This window comes from Athene noctua, chromosome 21 (assembly GCF_965140245.1).
Source record: "Athene noctua chromosome 21, bAthNoc1.hap1.1, whole genome shotgun sequence".
Classification (NCBI taxonomy): domain Eukaryota; kingdom Metazoa; phylum Chordata; class Aves; order Strigiformes; family Strigidae; genus Athene; species Athene noctua.
In genome coordinates, this window is record NC_134057.1 from 9,215,770 (window position 1) to 9,240,002 (window position 24,233).

Sequence of the window (24,233 nt, forward strand, 5' to 3'; positions counted from 1 at the left end):
CATTAGGTGAAAATATAATTATTTTTTAAAAAATGGATAAAACCAGTGTCACAGAGAAATGGTTCTAGCACACAGTGGAATTAATATGAGTCGTGGAAGAGGAGCATTGGCAGTTCCTACTATCCTAAAGACTGTAGCCAAACCAGAGAAGATTTAAGGAAATGACTCATAGTACTCAGAAGAAAGAAAAACATCATAGTAATGGCAAGAAAAGCTAGGTTAATGTAACCAAACTGTTGAAGTCAAGTTTACTAGCCCGCAGAGGCAGAGACAGGAAGTACTGAAATGACTGAATTACATTCCTAAAACAAGGCTGTAATAGTGTTTTATCAGGTTAGTGACTGTAAATGGCCAGGAACTTCAGTGGACATGAAGGAATACAATTTGCTTTTGGACGTTTTTACACAGACATGTTAGAGTAAATGAATTTGAACAGATAAAGATTTGATCCAGAGATCTTAGTCTAACAAATACTCTGGCAAGACCATGAAGCATGTTCTTTAGCTTGCCTGAGAAATACCTGACTCTCAATTTGCTAATATGCTCATTTTGAAAATGTTCCTTTCAAAAAAAATCCTGCCTTTTGATGATTTCTGGGCAAAGGTTTGTACCGCTCTTTAAAAAAAAAAAGTGATACTTCTAAACACAATTATTAGCAAGACTAATTATGTAGGAGTGCTTGCTATCCTACTGCATGAATGAGCTCCAAATAGTAAAGCCAAAGGTCTTCCACTGTGATTATTAAGCTTGTTTGTCAACATAGAACTCATGTGAAAAATTTTTTAAGCAATAACTCAGTATTTCTTTCAGAACTCGAATAATTAATTTAACAGTATTTTTTTTTTTTTTTTCTGGAACAATTGGTGCTGCATTCAGCACAATCTCCAGTGTTACTGGGGCTGTAGATAGCAGGGTTGCCTGATAGATAGCCATTCTTTTTTCTTTTTTAAAAGAGCAGTCAGTCAATGACTGGACGGAGGTAGTGGACACAGGTTAGCACAGCAAATCCTAAACGCATTTTGTTTAGAAAATGATCACCTCAAGGGTGGTCAGATGTTGGAACAGGTTGCCCGGGGAGAGTGCGGGATTTCCACTGCTGGAGACACCAGAACTTGACTGGACAAGGCTGGGAGCAATCTGATGTAACTTGTCCTGCTTTGACCATGGGTTTGATGACCTTCCACCTTAATTCAGCCTATGATTCTATTCTGTGAAATATACTGAGGGTTTTTTTTTCTGAATTTACATTTCAAACCATTGTATGTTCTTATTCCAGGAACAGTCCAGATGAGTTTTCTAGTCTGCTTATAAGGAAGTTATGTGAAACTTTGTTAAAGGTTTATCTTACTACTATTATACCTGACATCTGCTAGTTGAAGCCGTGACATATTCTTGACAAATCTGGCCATTCTTTGTCCTAACGATTCAAAAATCACTTAATAATTTGTTCTAGTATCGTCTTTGATTATCTTTTCAGTCTCCCACTTTTTCCTGGTTTTGGTGCTGCACTTTTGTATTTCTTTATATACTGTTTTTTTCCTGAGGACTGTGGTGGATGTTTTATCTTTTTTTTTTTTTTAAAGATGGTCCCTGGTATGTCACCTGCATGGAGTGGTAACGGCCTTTAGGAAATACAGCACCTCTGCTGTCATAACTGGAGCCATTTTTTTTTCTCTTGTTCTGCAAAATGCTTTGATTCCTATAGACTGGGGACAGAGTTAGGTTTGGCATGAAAGCACTATTTATTGCCTAATGGAGGCAGCAACTAGTGTCTGGAGCTACGTGTTATAATTGGCTGATAACAAGTCCATAGTCATCTTTAACGTTGACCACACTTAACGATGTTTTTCTGCTGAGCAGTTTTCTGCCAGCAGAAGAGAAGGATCTAATTTCCAAAATACTAAACTGGAGACTGCTGGGATTATTGTCTTTCTGAATTTAGTGTAGGTGAGTACATTAAAAAAAAAAAAATCTCAGAAAACTGATGGGATTAAGCAGTCAATTTAGATTCATTTACAGTAAGAATCAAGCACCTAATTTCTTTTCGTGCCCCCTGGAAATGTTTTTTCCACTTGCTGCATTTTCCTATGGTTTAGTCTTTCTGCAAAGCTGTGAACAATATTTGGATTAAAGCAACTTTGCTTTTCAAGCGTTGTTTGGACTAGTGACTGGCTAGGACTACCAGTCAGAAGTCACTATGGACCATACAGGAGGTATAAAGTACCAGTAACTTTGAAAATGTATTTGTACATGTGCGAGCCTGCCTGTATTCTGAGTGAATACCATAGCGTTTGAACTGGTGCAGTCACCAGAGAATTTTCACATATGCAGGTATGTTTTCTGTAGCAGTTTGAGGGGCTCTGGGAGGCTTGGATGACTTCAAGGTATGTGGCTTTCTGCACTCTGTCACAACTACCAAAATACGTAGCAATGTTTTACTTCTCTGGCTGCATATTGCACTTCTGTATGCAGTTATAATGGGGAGTTATGCATGGATGAAATGCAAAAATATTAAACAGTCTTCCATTCCTTTTTTTTGTCCTGGTATGGGCACTTCTAAATGAGATGAATCACTAACTTGACTTGGTTAACCCTAGGGGAAGGCCTTTTAATTATTAACTGAAATAGTTGTGGGAGTTTTGCACATTTTGCTCTAAGAATGTTATGCATTTTATACTAAAATGGGCTGAGTGTGTCTTATCTGCCTCTGTCGGGATATTTAAAATAAAATCTTTTAATATCCAGTACAAAACTACTGGCTGAGACCATTGAACCAAATGAATATTAGGAGGTGCGGCAGCGATTCCAAGTAACGGCCATCATGCAAAATATTGCTGGTGGAGTTAGTGAAGAGCAGTAAATTTTGGGGAGTGATGTAAGAAAGCAGGGAAATGGGGTGTGTGTGTGTGTGTGTGTCTCATTTATGACATGTAATAATGCAATACAAGGGCTTCTGCACAGATGCTATGTGCGAGATGAAGCTCACTTAACTAATTTGTACACGTCCTGAACTCATTTTGTGTAACAAACTGAATAGTGCTGGAGTGGCAAAGGCCACATAGGTCTTGAGGTGAGAGCAGATGAAAGGTGCATAATCATTTATATATAGAAACAGTCCAGAAATACAGGACAACAAATAGTCCCCTAGTGAACGTACAGTTACGACAGTGGCTCTGAACATAAATGTAGAAGAACAGACTTCTCAAATCCCTTTTGAGAGTGTAGTAGTCAGGAGACTCACCCATAAAACCCTGTCCCTTGGGAGGGAGAGTGAGCAGGATTCAGATCCCTGGGGTAAAGCACTCTGTGGTACCATAATAGCAACGTTTAGCTAATACCATAAAAAACATGGACACTACTATTCTGAAATAGCTAAAGCTGATTGATTGCACATACTTTTCTTGACATTAGATAACTGGATGATTCTAGACAACATATAGGATTAGAAAGAAAGCCCATCATTCACTGTGGTGCTTAAGTCTGGCTCTGCCTATGAGGAGGTTCACCAAAATCAATACATTTACTTATGTGATTGAATTCATGTGTCTGCTGAAGTGTGTTGCTGGAATGGAGTCACATTCCTTAAGCTGTGGCATGTGAAACAATGCGCTTTAGGGAGAAAGCACAATCCCCAAGAAAATTAATAGCATGAGAAGGGAGAGATAAAAAATACGTATTTGGCTGTTGCTATATGCAAGTCTGGGAGTCCACGTTTGACAAGTGGAGCACGTTGTGCAGTGGGGACTAGTGTTTTGGCAGGTGGATTGTTGCTGACTTAGAATTAGGTATTTTGATTCATGGCACAGTCTTCTCAATACTTTTTCCAGATTTTAGTAGGAAAAAAAGATGTGTAAGGACACTTAGGAAAACGTATTCACTACTAGTATTTATTCTAGTGGTGGGGAAACATTGTCGGTTAGATACCATTAACATTCTGGTGAAAACTCATCTTTTTGCATTATGGAGCTGATAAAACAATAGCTAATCATTGAAAAAACCCTCCATGTGCTCATACCAGATTAGGTTTCACAAGCAACATTCCTGTGTCTTACAAATGAGCTGCCATGGCACTGTGATTCCTGAGCTATGAGAAAATGTTTTCTTTGGTTTACAGGTGGGTTAATATTGGAAATTCCTATGAACAGTGCCAGATATTATTTGCTCTGATAAGGAACAGCAGTTTAGTTTGTCTTGTGTTTGGGAGAAACACATCAGTCATCTACACTCAGATAGCACTCGGGAGGTAGCAAATTTCAGAGTGATCTTTCGTTTTTCAGAATCTCCCTACTGTAGTTAAAGATGACTCTAGGCAGGCAGAAAACGTGATTTTTTTTTTTTTTGCTGCTATTTTTTCCTTCTTGTGACACATTAATTAGGTCAGTTGTGTTTTAAAAAATCTGCCTTTTTTTATAACTAATAGCTCAGTTACTGCTCTTGAAGTCAATACAATAAATGAGGGATTAGATAAATTAGTGACTTTTTCAATCTCATGAAAGTGAAAACTAAGCTGTTAGGAAAAGGTTACATTTCTAGACTCTTAAAAACATCTTTTATACATGCAGCTATTTTAATGTTTAGTCTGTTCTAAGTATTTGGAGATTATTTTTAATGAATTTTGTTTACTTTGGTTAAAATGGCCCAGTCTCCCTCATGATCAACTTGTCTGGCTGGAAATCTTGAGGAAGTCGAGGAGGTTCTCAGGTTTTATGGGACTTTTTCCTCTCACTTCACCAGTGGCATGATTTCTTTCAGGCTTTTTCCCCAGCGAGTGGCCTGTGAGGGTTGTTCCTGCAGCCTTTAGTCAGGCCATATTCCCACTAGAGCAAAACCAGAGGGCTGTAGTATAGAATTCTGCTTTGGTAGGGGTTGCACAACTTGATCCAAAGGGACCTACATCTGAGAAGTGACTGCAGGGCTGTGCCTTATCAAAAGGCATGCATCTCAGTAATTAGTTTGCTTATGGATAATTGTCGTTTAGTATGTTTTGCTACCACTCAGTTTAAACCTTAGGACGGTTGCTGTAATTGGAATATAAATATAAAGGACCTAAGCAGTGGCTTTCGATATGCTGAATTCAAATATAAATGCAGCATGAGGTGACCCGTGGACCTTTATCTTCCTTGCAAGATGAATGTGTGATAAAAACAAAAATTAACCCAGAAAAACACTTAGTGAAGAATATGCTGTCATTGACCTGGATCAACACCCTGACACAGCACAGTGAGAATAGTCCTTGACAGTTTATATAGCTCTTAAGATGATGTAACATTTTACAGTATGAACATGAAATATTGTTTAGTTTACAAATGTGTTCCTCATGTTTTTCCTTAGCGGTTCTATGAATTCTGGTTCACTTTGAATATATCATTATTTTTCCATCTTGCTGCCTAGAGATTCTTTGGTTAGAGCATGGTATGAACACACATTGAGTCTACTGGGTCTGAGTACTCCTGTGAGTAAGAACATGGGACCAGACTCAGCTGCTTAGTCAGATGTGTCAGTAATGTGCATAATGTACCCCTGTTCTGACTGTTAATTGTAGCCTCATGTTTATCCAGCACTACAGGGATGTTGGCTTAAAAAGCAATCTGCAATTAATAATTTTTTTAAAAAATATTGAAAAGTATTTGGTACATTTTTGTTTTCTTATGTAAGAAACATTTATTTTTTTTCCACTCTGACAAATGAAATAAGCTATTGCGGGAGGTTTTTTGTAACGCTGGAAAGTAAATGTACCTCTAATAGTTTATGATGGCTTGAAATCAGCATTGGTAGAATGCCTAAAAATTCCTGCTTCCTGTTGAAAGCACATTCAGCACACTGGGACACATTTGTCTGGATGTGATATGTGGAAGGTCTACTTCTTTTTATTTACACTAAATTTTCAGTGATTCCTGTTATTTCAAACCACATACACCCACACAGCTATGGTTACTTGGAATCTGTCTTGACTGGAATATATCAGGAGTAATTGGGTTGGTATGCCATCTTTTGTTGATAATTGGAAACTCTTGGATCTGACACAAGAAGTTAACAAATACTCTGTACTTAGCCATATGTTTTAGAAGTTCTTGCAACAGCAATTTTCAGGTCATTTGTCTAGCTGGAATTCGAGAAGAAACATATGGCTACTGCTTATGTCCTGCCTTACTATTCTTAAGAGTATTATTTCATAAACAGAAAAGAGCTCATTAGCTGGTAAATTATTCATAGGCCTAGCTGGAGTTGTACCAAATATGCACAGGGACTCTTGAAAGGGTATTTTTTAATAGCCTACATTTGGGATTGTCTGGGTGGAGAGATATTTCTCTTTTCAGTAAGACAAATAAAACACTCTAAAGCTGTTCATCTCAGTTAAATCAAACTGTATGGCAATTTCACACTAAATACTTCTCATGTGTGATTAAGAGCAAAAAAAATTGCTAATAAGGAAATGGATTTTGCTGTAGTTTGCATTCTGATGAGATGTGTAAAGCTATCACTTATAGTCAAGTAATTAAAGTGCTCATATGCATAGCAAAGATGACTGCTTTTTTAATTTAGTGGCTACATCTGCTTTAAGACTCTTCCAGATTACAGTTCCAGTGGTCCTTCATACTAATGTTAAAATATTCTCTGGTGCCACCTAATGGTAAAATTACTCAGTTACTTTAAAGTGAGAATAAACAATGGTACCCACCACATTTATTAGTGCACTTAGGTCTGTTAGGATCAGTGCTGTGGCCTGAATATACATCGAATAATAATAATAAAAAAAATGGCTCCTGACCCAAATTGCTTCCAGTCAAAACATTTCACTGTTAAAGGAAAAAGTACAGTAAACCCTCTACTACTTCCTTTAACTGTTTTAACTGAACTGGGGGTTTTTGAAGGTTTGGATACAAGCCTGAATCAAACCAACCAGAACTTGAATCAAAGCTGTATTCTGAAAATAACCCATTATTTTGCAAAAGGCCAAATGAAAAACTCAATATGCTGTTCACCCTTATTCTACTGGGAATAAAAAAATCCAAATAGGGATCCTAGATTTGTGTCTCGATATTTTTTTTTCCCTCCCCTGTATTGTTGTTGTGATGTTGCAATTCGCTGGTCCTGCATGATTTCCAGGAAACAAGAAGATGCCTCTCCGACTGTGGGAAATACAGTATGGATACACGGCAATAATGCCACTCGTTTTGCTCCATCTTCACTGCCTGAGTGTGTCGGAGCACTTGTGCTATCTGCACAGTTGGTAAGTCTACAGTGCCCGCGCTCCCCGGGGCACAGTGTGCTGGAGGGGTGTGCGAGGGGACCCCCCTGCAGCAGGTGAGGGTTGGTACAAGGCAAAAGAGGCTACAAGCCAAAACAGATCCAGAAACTACGAGTCTGGTGAGACTCTGGAAGGACGTCAGGTTCTTGTAGATGAATTACAGCCTGGAAGCCATTCTCTTTACCAGCCCAAAGTAAACCTTAAGAGACATGGATCTGCTCCTTCATCTGTGTGAAGGCTGTAGGTAATTCTTTCTTGTTTCCTTCTCATCCACTTATGTATGAGATGTAGTCTTTCCATCATTTCTTTTTATTCTATTTGCTTACCTTTACTCTTTAGCAGTGGGACATGAGCATGCTTGCAGTTTTACTGTGGGGTGTCATTGAGCCTTGCTGTAACAATTTACACACTTTTCTTGCGGAGTGGGTGGGGAACAATTCTATTATGGCAGGGAAAAAAAGTAACTCCCTGCTCTAAATGAAGTAAAAGTGTAGAAGTTTATGTGAATGTTTTGCTAAAGTCTCTAGGGAAAGAAACTGCAGTAGGACAATAATAGATGTAATTCTTTAAGAAGTTAGTGGGAGGGACAGTGTAGCCAAAGGATGTTGCAAAAGAACTACTTAAATGAATTATTTCTCAATCCTCTGGAAAAGAATGTTCAGTATGTTTTGACTGATCAATTCTGCTATCACACATTTTCTGAATACCTGGTTAAGATGGAATTAGTAGAGTCGAGGCAAATAAACAGAAATACCCTAGAGACACAGAACAGTTTTATCCAAATAGCTGAAATATTAGGTTTGCTGCCAATTTGAGACTCAAAAGGCTGTTAAATAATTTAATTGTTGGTTACTCTAGTCAGAACCGACTGCCCAACACAACATCAGCTGAGGATTTCTGCTCTAATGTTCTGTTTTGAAGTATAGACTTACAGGTTTTTTGCGTGTTCCCAATCACCTTTCAATTCTGTCTTCGAGTTCTTTTTTCAGGAATAACTTCCCTTGCAAACAAAAACTATTTGCATGAACAGGAGTTGTGATATCCCTTTTCGAGAAGTTTTGTTTCAGAGTCAAACCACTTGTTTTTTATCTGTAGTATAGTTGTATTTTGGGGTTAGAAGTAACTTTGTCTTTAGCTAATTCTATGCTGGGACAAAAAAATACCTCACCTTGCCTTTTTCTCCTAGGAAGTCGAGCATCAGTACATGTGAATAACACTGATAAAGTAGTTGCTATGAAAGTAGCATTTTTTTCTTTGCATAAGCATGACTAGGGAGGAAAATATTATGGGCCAAATTGTTTGCAGATGTAACTGTTGTGGTTTCATTGAGTTACAGACAAATTTTAAAAGGTTTTGTCCCAACAGGAGATAATGTGCAAAGCACTTCTGATGGTCTAGCCAATTTGTGGGTTCTCAGTCTGAGCTGAGAAACTGGCACTGTATGCTTTCAGAAATCTGGCTTTGAGGACTGTGCCACATTACAAAACCAGAGGTTCTGGCCCACTTATGGAACTAACTGCCTGAATACAAATATTTGAATTTTTTTAGGTCAACCCAATAATAAAATTGTGTTTCCTTCTTTGAGTTGTAGATAAAGGAATCCTTCTCTGTGGGCGGATGGCTGTTGTCCTCAGAAGCACTGGTCACTGATGGTAGTGCTTAATATTGGTTCCCTCTTTGGGTGGGATTCTTCTATATGAAAAAAAAGGCCAAAGAATCCTACAAGTTTAAAACTTTCTACCATAGACAGTAAGAATCCCAAGGCATCCTGATTGTCACTGTAAGCAGACTGCTCTTGATTTCATGGTCATGAATTTGCAGCTGACAATCCACAGCCATGGGTACTGTTGACTCCAAATGCTTAAAGATCATGAAACTGGCCCTAAGTCCTGACACTGCAATACTTTTAAACCAAGTAGCTCATGCATACAACTGCCTTCTATGTATCAATAATGGGAAAAGGTAAAGGAAGGTATTACCTCCCTAAATATAGGGGTTCAGTGGGTGAAGCATTAGGAGATGAACCCTTGGCACCACTGCAGTGAATAGCAATAGTTCTGCTTGTCCCACACCACTACTCTTATCACAATATTGTGAGCAGCCTGGAAACAGTGAGAGCCAGCAATGCTGCGCATGTTGTCGGTAGCTTCATTAGTTCCTGAAATTATAGGAAACTCAAACTCCGACCCATCCTTTCCTTTTTTTCAGTCTCCTTTGTACTTTTTTCATTTCTGAAACTTCTTCTGAGTTGGGTTTTATGGCAAGTTTTTCCAGTCCCTGCTCATGGTTAACTTCTTCCAAGAGAAGTCTGATGGGAGTTGAAAGTATGGAGTTGTTAAGGAGCGTTGTGTGTGTCTTGGTGAGTGTGTGGATAGAGCTTTAGCTCCCTTCCTTAGTAGTGCCCAGAGCACCCATTGTTCAGGGATGACTTGATAGCTATAGATACCACTGTGCAACTTCATATGAAGTTGTTTGGAACATAGGTTTTATGAGAATGAGGATGAGTTCAGGAGGAGGCCTTACAGCTTCCCACCTATACATCTTACAAATGTGCTTAGTATATCATAATGTTGACAGTTATTTACATGCAGAAGTGTTGACCTTGAATAGTCTTCCAACCAGATGGCGCTCACTCTCAACAGCCTTGAATCCTCCCTACCTCATTAGTAAGGCCCAGTCAAGTTGCTAGCTCTGCTGCTCAGACACTTCTCAGAGGTGTACCTGTGAAACTCACCCCTGGGACATAGAGGGAAGTTCCTTTTCTGCACTCCTGTAACTGAGAGCCACTCAAATAGCCGACCTTGTGATATCTGTGGCCTTACAACAGAGAGGTTGTGCCCACAGCTCATGGTGGAGATACATTTAACCTGTGTGAAGCCATTGCCTGGCTCCTCATGCCCCCACAGAAAGTATGGGAGCCCACACTGGTACTTTCTGTCTTTAAACTGGGTGTTTTTCTTAGTTGTGGTACCACCTCAGCTGTGCTGTGCAGTACCATTTTGAGTGTTGTCAGGCTGCTTTTCACCTACACCTCCCAGAAGAAAGTGAAAAGCAAAAGAGCTAGACTAGTTAGAGCTTGGACAAAAGCAGAAGAGCTTTGACTATTTGCTTCAAGTCCCTGTTTGTGGGTGGGTTTTTTTTATGCAGCTGATTTGTTAGATGTGAAATCCAGGTCTTAGAGCACATTACCTTAGCAGTGCTGTGGGTGGTTATTTTCAGAGGCCTCTAAAGGAGACTCAGAGACTGGGTATTTCCTTAGTCATGGTCCTGGTAAAGACAACACGCTGCATACTGAGTTCTCCTATTTGTGTGAGTCATGAGCTACAGGAATATTAGGGGCTTAGTGGGTTTATATGCTGGCACTGAATCTCAGAGACAGAAATGAATCAGTAGTGAAGCTCAGTCAAGCACAGTTTCCTTCTGCTGGAAAGTGAAAAAGTGATTGGTATCAGTTACCACTGCAGTGCTGGTGCCTGGAAAATGCTGAAGGAAGGGCCAGGACTGATGTATCGCACTGGCAGCCTTTATCAGGGCCCCTGCAGAGCCCTGCTGCCATGAATGTCAATTCTGGAGACATCTCTGTCCAGGCAAAAAGGCTGAGTAGTAGCCAACTTAGAAAAACAGGAGCTGGATGCAAAATGTAGATCCAGGCTGGGCCCTTCTTTTCCTTAGAAGCTTCTGACAAAGTAAAATTTTACTTCATTGTCTTCAGATTCTTCCTGCTTTTCTTCTGCTCCCACCCTGGCCTCTGAAGATCTCCTTTCCTCCCGGGTTCTGCTTTCAGAGCAAGTTACCTTAGGAGTCTGAAAAACCCTTTTCAAACTGAGCTCCCAGGTCACCTTCTCAGAGACTTTCCTGTGTCACCGATACTAATACCTGCAAAAAGAAACATCTTTCTGGTGCTTACCCCTCGATTTATGGCTGCTGTCAGCCAGGAGAAAGCTGTCCTTGTTCAAATGATTTCATAAGGTTGAGGTGTTGGAGGAGCATTGCAGAGAACCTTCCTCTGAGCAGAGGCAGTACGGGACGGGGTATACAGGTTGCCAGGGATGGCTCTTAGTTCCTGTAAGCAAACCCTCAGTGTCTTGTAGAGGCCACAAGATCAGTGACCCCTGGCAAACCAGGGTCTGTTGCCCATGCCCCAGAGTATTGGTGAGACATCCAGCTCTGGTGGGAGGTAAACTGCTGGTAAGTGTTGTCAGACAGGGAAGTTACATCTCAGAGAACCTCCCTCAGGGCAAGGGCACTACTGGAGAAGGTAGAGTTGTCAGGGGGTGCCTGGAATCACAACTTTGGAGAGGTCATGTCTGAACTAACAGTCCCTGCTTTAACCTCCTGAGATCTGTGATTGTCCTCGGCACCACTGTATCTTTTGGTTTTACAGGAGCTTTGGCCCTGTCAGCGATGGCAGTCTTGAACACCTTGGAGACAGTGGGAATGCTGATGTTACAGTCCTCTCAGCAAGTGCCTATCTCTTTTTTTGTTCCTTGGCTGTCGCTTTTTATGAACTTTAATTTTAAACAAAAAAAAATAAACCTCAAAACTTGGAACATTCGACAGGCTAAAAGAAAGCAATGTAAGCTCCTTGGATTTTTCTATCTCTTCTGCCTTAATAATCTTATCAGCAAGATGCTTGGCTTGTTAAATTTGCTGAAATATTTGCTTCTGATAAGTCTTATCAAGTAAGCTCCTTCTGCTTCTCACACAGCGTGCCGCTGCCCGCTCGTGGGCCTGGCAGCAGGGTGGCGGTTCATGTGCTGCCTCGGATGCTCACCCAGCTCCTGGCAGCACTGGTTGCTGGAGCGACAGCAGCTCATGCCAGCAGCGGATGTTAGCCCGCTATCCTCTGGGCTCATCCATGAATTATATCATGTTTCTTGGCAGAAAAAATGCAATGTAGGAATGTGACATACTTACTGTTTCTTCTAGTAAATTTAGCTGCTTTTTACAATGTTATTTCTTAATATTCTGTGACAGATTTGCCCAGGAAATACCTGTTGTTTTGCAGGAGAAATGCATTCACCTCTCTGTGCTTTGTTACACTGATTTCTCAATCCAGCATATGGAGAGTAGGTAACAGTGATGAACAGCCATGCATCTTTTGTTCCCCTTGATCCCCAAAGATACAATAAACTATTTCATTTTGCCTGGGTTTTATTTTGCGGAATGAGTGTTCAGCTGCCAAGGCATCCATTTTTCCCTAAATGCCAGAGAGCTTCAGTTCCTTCACAGCACGTGAAAGCCTTTGGCATTTTGGGGTCAACGGTTTGTACTTGCTGTCAGTGCTAATGTTATCTGACTTTTTAAATTAGATTTTTAAGCCTTGTGCAAAGCTGCATGTGGCCAGGATGTTGAACTGCAGTGTCCGTGGTTCATGAACTCCACCCACCAAAACCCAACAACAGTGATGGAGCCCAAAATGGGTCTGATGTGTAACAGGTGAACAAACAGATCAGCTCTCTTTGTAAGTAACTAGTGAGCAGGATTTCAGGCCAGCACCTGGGGCCAAAATAGCAAAACTGTTTTTTAACATGTCACTTTAAGCTAGAAGTAAGTCTGAGTGGGAACCATCAGCCAGAAAAAGCATGCAAAGATGAAGTAAAAAAACCCCCAACAACTTGTGGAGAGCTGTGAGTGCTTCCCTGAATGTATTTGTGGGTAGACAGGGAACAATTTCTAAAAGACTACCAGGTTCACTTTGAAAGGTAGTTACAGCTGTTAAGAAACTCAGAGTAACAGAGAATGAATAAATGGGCTGTTAAATACTGGAGGAAAAAGAAATGACAAGAGATGAATCTCAATGTCAGTTAAATATTAACTCATAAATGTCATCAGTCCTTGAACTTCTACACTAGTTTTTGGTAGCAGTATTTTTCAAAGTGTGTAACTTAAATGAGCAATTATTACTGTCTTAAGTTACGTTTTAAAGTTTCCAGCAATAGCGGTTGTATGAAATACTGGAAAGTGATGCTAAAGAGCCTCTTGCTGTACTGGTTTGCAGCTTACAGGCGTACACAATGGCAAACTTAGAAGCCTGTGCTTCATTATTTCCCTGTTTCAAGATACCTGCACCTCATTTCTAGAATTCAAGTGGTGATTTGTGAGGCTCAGCCTGCGGGGGAAGGGGACATGGATATAAAACCTGTTTTCTCTTACTACCTGCCCTCTGGTTTTGGTACCCCTGACCCTCACTCCCCACGTGGAGGTGTGGCTTAGCGATGGGAGCAAGCCTGTAAAAAGGCTGGGAAGAGAGATGCATGGCCTCAGGCTTTGATTTCAGCTGTGACAGGACTTGAGGTACAATAGCTGGAAGCACACAAAAGCTGGGACCCACCACTGAATATTAGGAGAAATACTTTGGCCTGGTTGATAATAATGGTGATAATAATGTTGAGGACTTTAAATGATCCACAAAAGCGTTGCTCTTGAAATCTTCTCCTGTGTGCTTGTGATTCCGTGGGGATGGGGAGCAGATGGAAAGAGCTGATGACAGCTTAGGACAGGCTGGACTGAAGGAATTGAGCTTCCCTAGAAATTCAGCAAGAAAGACTGCAGAAAGCATAAAGAAAGGAGGTAAATGTGTCTTGAGAAAAGGCAAGCGACAGTCAAATGGGAGGGAGAGGAGATGGAAAGATGCCAAACGACTTGGAAAGAGAAGGGCTGCTGAGTGTTGACCGTGGGGAGCTGTGCATGTGAGCAGTAGGTAGGGGTAGGAAGAGCACCAAGGGTGTGAGTGCAGCACCTTTGGTTTTGTTGTGGATAAACTTATGAAACTTCACTCCCAGGACAGCAGTCAGCAAAGCGACACTCAACGTAAAAACCAGCGCACCCCAAGGCTGCCCCATTAAGCAGGGTATGGGCACGAGGGAATGGAAAAGGGGTTGGCAGCCCGGTGCACGCAGGCAGAACCACAGGGCAAAGATCAATGGAGAGGAAGGTTCCCTGCTGCTCCTGGGGTCTGTTACAGACCGTGGCTGGCTGCACGCGTACGGAAGGGGGCTGCTACCCGGAGGGCAGGCTGCTGCTCTGCTTCTGTTAGAGGCAATGGGATTTGACAGAATAGCATGTTCCTCTCCGGAGCCAAGCTCTCCCTCCTGCGCAGGGGCCTTTGCTTATGGAGGGGCTGGCATGTGGGGCGGGCAGCTCCTCCTGTGAGCAAGGGACTAGCATCAGCCCTCCCAGCAGGAGCAGTAGTCACAGCCTGGGCTGCAGGAGCTGTAAGCTGTCCTCTCCTGAGCTCCTCACTCCCTCAGCCTCTCCTCTGCATGTGGCAATGGCCAGGGAGAGTGGGAGTGAAGCTGTAAAGGGGACAATATCTTGGCTCTTCCCAAAGTCCCCCTTAAATATCTGCTGACTGCCAAGCCTGCACTTCCTTCCCTCAGATTCTGATTAACTGTCAGTCAAGTCGGTGCTGCTCCAAGCCTTTGCTTATGTACCACCTCTGAGTGCTCAGCTCTTTCTGCCCTCTCCTAGTCTCTCCCTCTATCCCGTCCTCAGTCCTCTTGGCTACAGCCCTAACCCAAGGTTTTGCTAAGAAATCTAAAGCCGGTTCTGTGGTGAGATATTCTTCAGTAGAGGCACCATTGTCAGGCAAGGTGCCTGTGTATCTTCCTCTTCCAAGTGATATTTTTGTGGCGTTTGTGTGCGGAGGGCAAAAGCAAGGGTTAATGCTCCGACAGGCCGAGGGGAGTGGATTAAGAGTATATAGTATCTGTAGTTAAACAGATCTTCCTCTATTATGGTTTTATTACAGTCATTTGTAGGGTATCTACGTGAAGTTCATCCAGAATATAAATGCCTGAAATTGAAGAGGAAAGCAGAAGAAAACATTAAGATTTCCAAATGGAGATGACCTCTGTTGCTCTTTGAGCTCAGCCTATTTTTGGCAGGAACAAAACGAAGACAAGGCTTGCCTTGGAAAGAAGGCGATGTAGTTGCCAGCCCCTGTAATTAGCCAAAAGGCCCACAGAGTGTGGGGAGGAGGTCACAGAGCACGCGGCTCCTGCCACGGCACTGCTCAATCCACAGTAGCGCCTGCAGGAATGCAGAGCCTAGCGAAAGCCCAGACTGTAACTGATTCCACGTGAAGGCCAGAACCCTTCTTCTGGGACTAGTAAGTTTACTAACGTATGGCACGCACTGCACGGGGCTCACAGGGCCACGGAGCCTTTGGAGCAGGAGCCGCGCCATCCTCTGGATGCGCAAGAGGACTGGTTCAGTCCTTGCCAAACGCCTCCAAGCATGTTTGGAGATAATAATTATTCAGCATAAACCAGAACTGTGGCCCTGAATTGCAGGCAAACTTCTGAAATGTGCAATAATGGCATTAATCATTTATATCTTTGCTTAGTATATTTAGAGGAAAAAGAAAGCTGGCAAGATTTCTCTGTCAATCTCTGGGTCAGTGAATCTATCATATCTCTTTATAGGTAAATTCCAGACCTGACCAGAGCCAAAATATTTTCTGCTGATAATTGAAATTGAGCGTTAGGATTTTTTTTATGAAGACTTTAATTTTTTTTCAAATTTTTTTATACTATGTCTCTTGTCATCTAAGGAAGGTAATCAAGGAAACAAGACCACAAAAGAAGTGTTTGTCAGGATTTTTACTACAAATATTTTCCCTCCATGATATCTAATAGGTAAACCACATTAAATTTTTCCTACAGCAATGTGTTCATTGATATAGGCTGGGTTAAGGATGTAAAGAGTGAGCGTGTAACGCTCAGGAGTCACACAGTGATAGACATGGACTTGATATCAGAGATTATAGATAAAATCCTCCTTTCCATGGCAAGATTCCTTACTTGCTGCTTTCCTCAGTGGCGGAAGTACAGCAGTGTATTTGCATACTCCCCAGAAAATCCAGTTCTTGGCCTGAATTTTGCCTGTTTCTAACCAAGCAGAGTTTCTCTATAGAAATGAAAGCCAAGCAAACATGCAGATAATAGGGGAAGATGTATTTCAGGCTGCTTTACTCGAGGTGTGGAGCGTTACACCAGTTCCACTGCTCTTTAAAATTTCATTTTGTCTCTGTCCCTGTTCAAGCAGCAGGGAAGTTCAGTTTCTCAAGAGCAGCTTGACTTGTGGGGTCTCTCAGTTCCTCATTAGCTGATGGAGTTTCACAAAGTGGAAAACTCTTTGGGACTGTAAAATAATGATGTGTGCTTCTTGAGAGGCATTTCATGTCATTTCTGTACTGGATTGCAGAAGCATTTTAGGTAACCAATCTATTTCTCTTGGGTGCCATTGTGGATATTTTATGTCCACATGCATGGATTTGTTTCACAGGTCTTTTTTATGTTTGAATGAGACAGCTGAGGGGAAAAAAAACCACCTTATACAGGAGAGAAGATGCAAAAGTGAGTGTAATGTTCTAGACAACTAAGATGTTTCCTCTGCACCATCTCATGGCTTTACATTTTTTTTTATGTATCAGCATATTTTAAACTGGATGGGCTATGGCCATAATAGTCTTCATTCACTTCAAAACATTTCTTTAAAAACCTTCAACATTTTTTTCTGGTCTTCACAACTTTGCTGTGATATCTGACAGAGATGCCAGATGGCCCAAAGAGATAAACATCAAACAAGTAAAGAGTGCCCACATCCAGCCCTGTAATGGTCTCTGTGGTGACGGCTCGCTGGAGATTCGTATCGTAGAAATACTTGCACAGCACTTTCTCTGACTTGTGCCGGGATTCGGGTCCGGAGCACCTGTCCGCACTCTGCAGTTCCATCCAGATCTGATCTTCTTCGATTGTTTTCTTGTACACACAGTACTTGCTCTCCTCTTGTGTTCCTAGCCAGGCAATGGTGACAGAGTTGCAGGTCCTCAGTTTACTGAAGGACTTGATTTTTAAGCTCTCTGGAAGAAGCGGGAATAAGGGCTTGTGGAAATGGGGGGATGCCTGTACTTTCACAGAAGAGTTAGATTCCTCTGACCTCAGCTGCACCAAATATGTGTCCAGTAGCTTTCCCTTCAGTGAGAAATACCTCAGCCCTGAGATATTTTCTGATGCCACTATTTTACTGTTCTTCGTTATGTGAACCCGTACTTGGCCACGACACAACTGAAAGGTGAATTGTATTTTCTTGTGCCTTGCCTGGTACTGCAGGCTGTAGAATTTCTTTTTTTTCCCATCCAGGACAACCTGAATCACTTTCCCATCTTTCAGCTCCATCACCTTAGGTTCAGGTTCTTCCAGGGTTCTTGCAAATGCCCCGGTGTAAGCAGCACTGGCATTTGTGAGGAGGTTGACAACAAAAACATCGAAGTAATACTGAGTGCTGGGACTGAGATTGGGCACTGTGTAAGTGTTCTTGGCACCCACGCATGTCTGCCTGACCTCCCCACTACTCACTTTGTTGATGATGCTCAATTCGCTGTTGGACAATATCATCACCTGCTGCGGTTCGAGCAGGTACGGAGAGAGAGACAAAGCTAACGTAGGTGGCAGTTTCATCCCAGAGGACCTGATTGCTGTCTCAGCAGCGCATAAGCTCTTATAGTTGTGCTTTTCATTAACTAGAAGACAGTACTGGATGTTTTCTCTGTGTTGCAAGACAGAGGGACTGTGTTTCCAGGTCAGAGTCACTGTTGTATGCCCAATGCCAATAACATCTATGCGTGGATCCAATGGAAGCTCTGGATAGAGGTGCCCAGATGTTGTGTCCGTCGCTAAGTACACAGTAATGTGTGTGTCTCGCTCGGTGGATAAGAACTCTAGCATATAAAGGGCAGCATGAGAAGACACACCCATGTAAGTCTCTACAGAATTTCCCTTGTAGCTAAAAATGGTGGACACCATGCTTGGAGACCTCTGGGATTTTGAGATGTCTTGTGTATCGTGATCACCTGCAGGCAAAAAGCAGACTTGTAACTTCCGTTTAACAGATGCGAAATAAAGCACATTGCATAGGTTTTATTGTTCTGTATGTCAGGGAACATTGTATTTTCTTCCTGAAAACAATAATTATCACTAAAAATACTTCTTGCTACTGGAAATTTATTAAAAAAAAATGTGTAGCTTTTATTTTAACAGTGCGGTTACAAAATGATGTTTTCAAAAAGACTATAATTATATAACCATAACTTGCAAAAGATTGACTTGTATTGTGCCTGATAACCCTACAGTTGTTTTCTTCTTCCAGTGGCTGTCACTGTTACTGTCACTAAAGTACTGTTGGGTACTTTACTTCAAGTAAAGTAAAGACAGTAAAGACTGTCACTAAAGTACTGTTGGGTACTTTACTTCAAGGAGACTCATACTTTCTGTGACAGGAGGTTTTTTTGGTTTAGTTTTGTGCCATTGTCTCCTATGAAGAGGGAAAATTTATCACTTCGAAGGAACGTTATTTGAACTCCTCAGTCAGGTGTACCTGCCTAGCGAGTAAGAAATTGTTAATGGCAGATTTCAGATTTCAGTTTGAAAAATTAATTTTAAAACTTATAAAAGTGAATGGAATCTCCTCTTAGGCTAAAGGCAGCATAATGCCCACTGCCACGGTAGATGGTATTCCTATAAAAATAAACAGCTAATCCTTCTCCGCATCCCTGTGGGGAGCAAAATGACTGGTTCAAGTGATCTAAGCCACAGAAAAAGAGCTGAGGCAGCAGATGGAAGTTTGGACCAGTACATCTTATGAGGCTGATCTGTGTTTGTGGAACCATGAAACCCAGGGCTGTTTGCAAATATTAATCTTAGCTTTAGATTTTTTTTTTCACATGTAATCCTTAATTTACTTGATGGCAAAATCCCACGTTTCACCCACAGAGACAGGGATGTCCCCTTCAGCCCATGGCGGTTTACAGGAGAGGGAAGCATGAGATGTTTAAGCTTGTGGGGAATTTCCTGTAACACAACTCCTTATGAATAATTTGTGTTTTCTTTGTCTCTGCTTAGGCAGACTGAAGGTCTTACCTCGTGCTGCTTTTCCGGGGAAATTTGCTGAAGTCTTGTGCACAAGTATGCTCCATTCGATGGGAACATCACAGGGGGTCACTGTTATTGTGAAAGGTGAAAGGGCTCTGCCTTCCTCCAAAATAAAGTAGTATCTGCAAGTGTGGATTAAAAACAGAGGTAAAGGGTCAGGAAATTCAGATCTGCCTGAGCCTCCTTGTAATCAGCCATGATGCGGGTCACTCCACTGTGGGTAGAAATGACTGTTGCCCTTTGAAGTGCATCAACAGAAGGGTATGGTGAATGTCTGAAATCCTCAGCTGTGGGAAGAATAAGTGCTGTGTTTTTTTTTCTAATCCACAGATATTTGCTGGAAGTTTTATCCACTTACCATTTGCAGTATTTTTACCACTGAATTTTAACACACTTCAGGTGAATATTGTATCCGAGTACTTACCTGGTTATTTTGAATGATGGATGTGGTTAAACCGACTGCCTTCTAGATAACCACCTGATGACTAACTCTGGGCAATTTGGTACGCTTTTTCCCAGGATTTCCTGACTGGGGTTCAGTGAAAGCTCTTGGAGCCCATCCTCCCTCTAAGGTGCTTGCCTATCTAGGTCTTGCTGGGTGTCAGATGAAGTAGACATAACGGAATGGTTTTAGCCAGTCCTCAACATTATCAGATGCCAACGGCAGTTTCATCCAGCCCAGTTCTAATTTACTTGCCTTTGTGACAGAGGCTGCTGTGCCTCTTTGTGTACAAAGTGACCTCAGTCTACTCGGTCAGGTTTCAATTCCTGCTTAACAAAGCCCAGACTTCTGACTCACTCCTTTGGTCTTCTGTTTACTTCTGTTGTTTTGGTGTATACGGACTGTATACAGCCACAGAAATGTTTGGACTTGGGTCACTCACTCTGCAGTTAAATGAAGGCAATTCAAGATTTTTTTTTTTATGCTCATTAGTGAGACAAGCCTAGTCATTATGGGTAGATCATGTCAGCCTAGTGGTCTGGCTTACTTTCAGGATATGGCTACTGAGACAGAGTCAAGCTTCACTGCAAACAATTTCACATTCTTGAGTCTTTCACTTGAAGCCAAAACTTGTCATCTCTTGGTTTCCTGTTTGGATGACTCTGGGGTTCAGAAGGTCCTTACCTGATCGTGCTGAACTGAAGGGGGTTTTGCTTCCTAATTGCAGTCTTAATGCTGTGCCGCAAAAGCATAGTAAAATCCACTTTTCTCTGGAATTTCAATACCCGTTTGCCTTTAAACAAGGGGAAGTCCTAGTTTTGCTCTCGTGAACACTGTCACGTTACATAACATGAGCTGCGTTCCAGTTCCTGTGCAGTGTGGAGAGAGACTCAGGCTCACTCTCTGCTCCATAACCACTCTGCTCGGGTGGATGTCAAAATCCGGACGGGTTGGTCACTGTCCCAGGTGGAGTCTCATTAAACCACCTGAAGTGCATCTCTCCCCAAAGTAGATCAGTCTTTGCTACCCAAGATGCGATCCAGTTGTAATATCTAGATCGCCTACCTACATGTCTACATATGGCAGGAAACTTTGCAGATATTTTGGGGAAATAAAGAATCTGTGGAATTTCCGCATGCAAAGCACTTCTGATCCCAGCAAGCTTTAGTGCTATTCAACAGAAACACTTCCAGCATGCAGGACAGTGGCGGAAGCTTTTCTGATAAGTCTGTGCAGATATTCTATCGCGTTTTGGGGATAGTCAATTTGCTAGGTAAAATTCTTGTGTTTTACCGTGAGTGTAGAATGGCTGATGTCTCTGCAGTTCTGAAGCCAGGCTGTTTACGTGACATAACTGTTTGCTGTTGGAGCCCACCCATTCTATGTCAGCTTTGCCGCTCCTCTTATGAACACCGCAAGAAAGCTGTCTGAAATGCATACAGGAATCTGAACTTCATCTCAGAGGGTCATTCCAGGTTCTAGACAGTGCAATGACACTTAGCTTGACAGCAATGGGGTATTTCTCTGGCAATGCAGTCCACGCTGACAGAGTTCTGCAGGTGCATAGCAACTCTTGACTTACTCATAGCACGCAGCTACCAGGGTCGTAGGGAAGTATCTGAGGAGTGACTGCTCTTACCTTTTCGGTATATCTTTCAGCAGGTGAACTGTAGTTTCCTTACCATCAGCAAGTATCAGGGAGTGGTAGAAATTGAAGAGATCGGTCTTGAAGTTCTGTTGGGAGCTGGTGTTGGGTGCCTTTATGGAATGACACCAGCAAGCTGCCAGGAGAAGATGGAGAGGCAGATAAAACCAGAACAAGGACATCTTCAGTACTGCAAAATGAGATAACAGAAGTGAATGGAAACTGCTGTATTGGGGGGGAAAATAATCAGATACTCTCCGTTTCCATGCCTTTGCTGGTATTTATCATAATCACAGCAAGCCAGGCATTCAAACCATGCCCATCGCCACTTTGCTAAATTGCTTAAAGTTCACAGAGAAATATTTCTCAGAAGATCTCTCTGCACAGATTGAATGGCCGAAGCTGCTATGAAGTCTTTTATTATAGAAAAAATACAATCAGCGTAACACAGATGCAGTATCACAAGACGGTTATAAAAAAAACCCTTTCAGTGCTGACAAAATGAGTGGAGAATTACATTTAAAATATTTTTCCTAGTTTATAGTGTTCGTTTGCCAAATGTCAAGGGTGGGTTATTTGTAATGGAACTGTCACTTTTGAACTCGCAGGAGGTCGCTATCCCAAACACTGCTTCTGCTCTTCAGTCAGAGATCATTTAATTTTTGTTTCATCCATTGTGACTATAGGTATGTGTAGAAAAAAGGATCAGCATAAATTATTCAGAGCAGTGTGAGATACTGTTTGATGAAAAATGGAGGATCCTGGATAAAAAAATCCCTAAACTGGTACTTAGCAGATTTTAAGGTCTTTATCTGATTTAGAGGAAAGCTTTATTACTGTAGGGCAGCTAGATAAATAATTCTGAGATTTTTTTTTTTTTGCATTGCCCATCCCTTTCGCACCTGCATCACTTCCAGCCCACCTCAGCACTTGCTGCTTACTGGAACTTGTAACAGCTCTATTGTATTCACTCTTTTTTATATTGTATTTCCCCTTAATTTTGCCAAAGCTTTGAATCTATAAAAGAAATGTACATAAACAGTCCCAACAATCACTTCTGAAAATGCTGATGTTATTTAGACTGTGCTGTGTTACATTCCATGGAGCTGTGCAGGCAGCAGACTCCAGTTGGGACAAGAAATTTTGACGGTACACTACTATGTGAGGTTATCCTTCTGACTTCTTGTGCCCGCTACATCCAGTTTCATAAGGAGAGTTAAGTGTAAAAGTGGAAAAGGGCATAAAAGGGAGAAGGAGGCAGGACATAGACTTTAATACAGGTGCCAGCTGTAGGTCAGGGATTTAGAAAGCAGAGGGAGCTCTGTGAGCAAGATCCCTTTTTTTGAGGAAAAAGTAGCTTACTGCATTTTACGAGCAGCAAAGAGTAAAGATCTTGATTAAATCTGGTTATTGGCTAAGAGTAGAAGAGAACATAAAACAACGGCTCCATCCTTTGTCATTTTTACTTGTTTCCAAGCTCAGCCCTTTCCGCATCGTGCCTGCGAATGTGCAGGAGATCTCGGGCAGTCAAAATATCTACAATTCAGCAGACCCGCTGTCCATTACAATTAAAGTGAATTTATAAAAGGACCAGTTCCCTTAAAAATCCATTTCAAACCTTCTCATTGAAACACAGTATTGAATACATCTGTAGATTTTTACATACGGAATTTGTTTTTATCTGTGATTCCCAAAGTAACGTGCATCTTTAGTATCAGTGAGATTATTATTGAAATTATCACTATCAGGTCATCTGAATGTCCTACTTAACATCCTAATAAAGTTAGGATATTCTCTCTCTTTGTAATATTTTTAGTGCCTAGGTGAATGCAATATTAAACAACCATCTGAACAAGTTGAAAAAAAGATTATTATATCAATACCATTTTTAATGTTCTTATAACAGAGCTTTCCTTATGACTCTGAGTCACTTTCCTGCCACTTTGTTTTTCTTGTAGTCTATAGTTTACAGATTCAAAACATAACCCCAAATATTTTGCTTTACCTTTGACAGTGGAATCTGGGTTGTTCTGTGCTTCATAGAAGATCTAAAAAAAAAAAAAAAAAAAAAAAAGTCGTTCTGTTGCTTAAATGTCAGGATCTTGCAAACCACACTGATACCACGGCAGCTCAGCTTTTCTTGTCCAGGAAAACAAACCAACCAAGCGACCAACCAACCTATAATCAGCTTATCCCAAAGAGAACATCATCCTACAGGCTGATTTCACTCAATTACACAAACAGTATACCCTCAGACTCCTGGAAATATGTTAGACAAGAAATAGTCTGCTTACCTATTGTGTTCCTGGCCAAATGATCCCCAGACCACTTGCTTTGCCAAAAATCCTAAAATAAAACACCATAGACTTTTCAGATCTCTGTAGACAGATGAAAACCGAAACTGTGCGACCAGTTTAACAGGACAGAACTGATTTTTCCATATGGCTCCTGAACAGACATAGTAACTAAAATACTTGCAGTTTTTCAAGAAAAGAAAGAAAAAAAAAAAAAGCCCAAGAGCTTTGCTATTTTCTTAAATTGTGTGTCTTCAAAGGTTATTTTAAATTTTCGTAATTCTGAAATGTTCAAAGTCCCAGTGGTGGTTCTTTCAGTTCTAGGGTTCCTTCTGGAGGGCTGCGAAGCACGTTCATGTGTGCTGCTTCCAGACAGCAGGACTTTATTCCTGCACAGAGTGTCAGCCAGACTGTTAGAGCAGCCTAATCCCAGCGGTGGCTGGCCCCAGAGCAGGTCTTTGACAGAAACGCACAGAGAGGAGGAGGGGGTGAGCTGGAGAGAACAAACACTGTTAACCCTTGTTAGCCCTTAATACAAACCAGCCAAGGGTGCACCAATCTCCTCCAGAAAGCTAGTTTTGCCTTAGCAGCTTGATGGCCCTTCCATGGAGCCCGCGATCTCCTTGTCGCCAGCACTGCAGAAGGTTCAGATAATTTCAGGTGTACT

General features: G+C 41.6%; 1 protein-coding gene across 1 annotated transcript; it reads right to left on the minus strand.

Moving 5' to 3' along the window:
* Positions 1 to 15,817: 15,817 nt before the first annotated feature.
* LOC141969056 (protein NDNF-like) lies at positions 15,818 to 23,993 on the minus strand. Its single transcript, XM_074924439.1, has 5 exons — positions 23,567 to 23,993; positions 23,278 to 23,320; positions 21,267 to 21,462; positions 19,174 to 19,307; positions 15,818 to 18,107 (listed from the first exon to the last, which is right to left on the minus strand). The coding sequence occupies exons 3-5, from the start codon at positions 21,452 to 21,454 to the stop codon at positions 16,759 to 16,761; spliced, it is 1,671 nt and encodes a 556-aa protein (XP_074780540.1). The 5' UTR covers positions 21,455 to 21,462; positions 23,278 to 23,320; positions 23,567 to 23,993; the 3' UTR covers positions 15,818 to 16,758.
* Positions 23,994 to 24,233: the final 240 nt, after the last annotated feature.

Coding starts and splice junctions, on each gene's coding strand:
- LOC141969056 (XM_074924439.1), bottom strand. CDS start 21,454: ATGTCCTTGTTCTGGTTTTATCTGCCTCTCCATCTTCTCCTGGCAGCT. Junction 19,308..21,266: donor CTGAAAGATATACCGAAAAG/GTAAGAGCAGTC, acceptor CCACACTTGCAG/ATACTACTTTATTTTGGAGG. Junction 18,108..19,173: donor CCCCGGAAAAGCAGCACGAG/GTAAGACCTTCA, acceptor TTTTGCCTGCAG/GTGATCACGATACACAAGAC.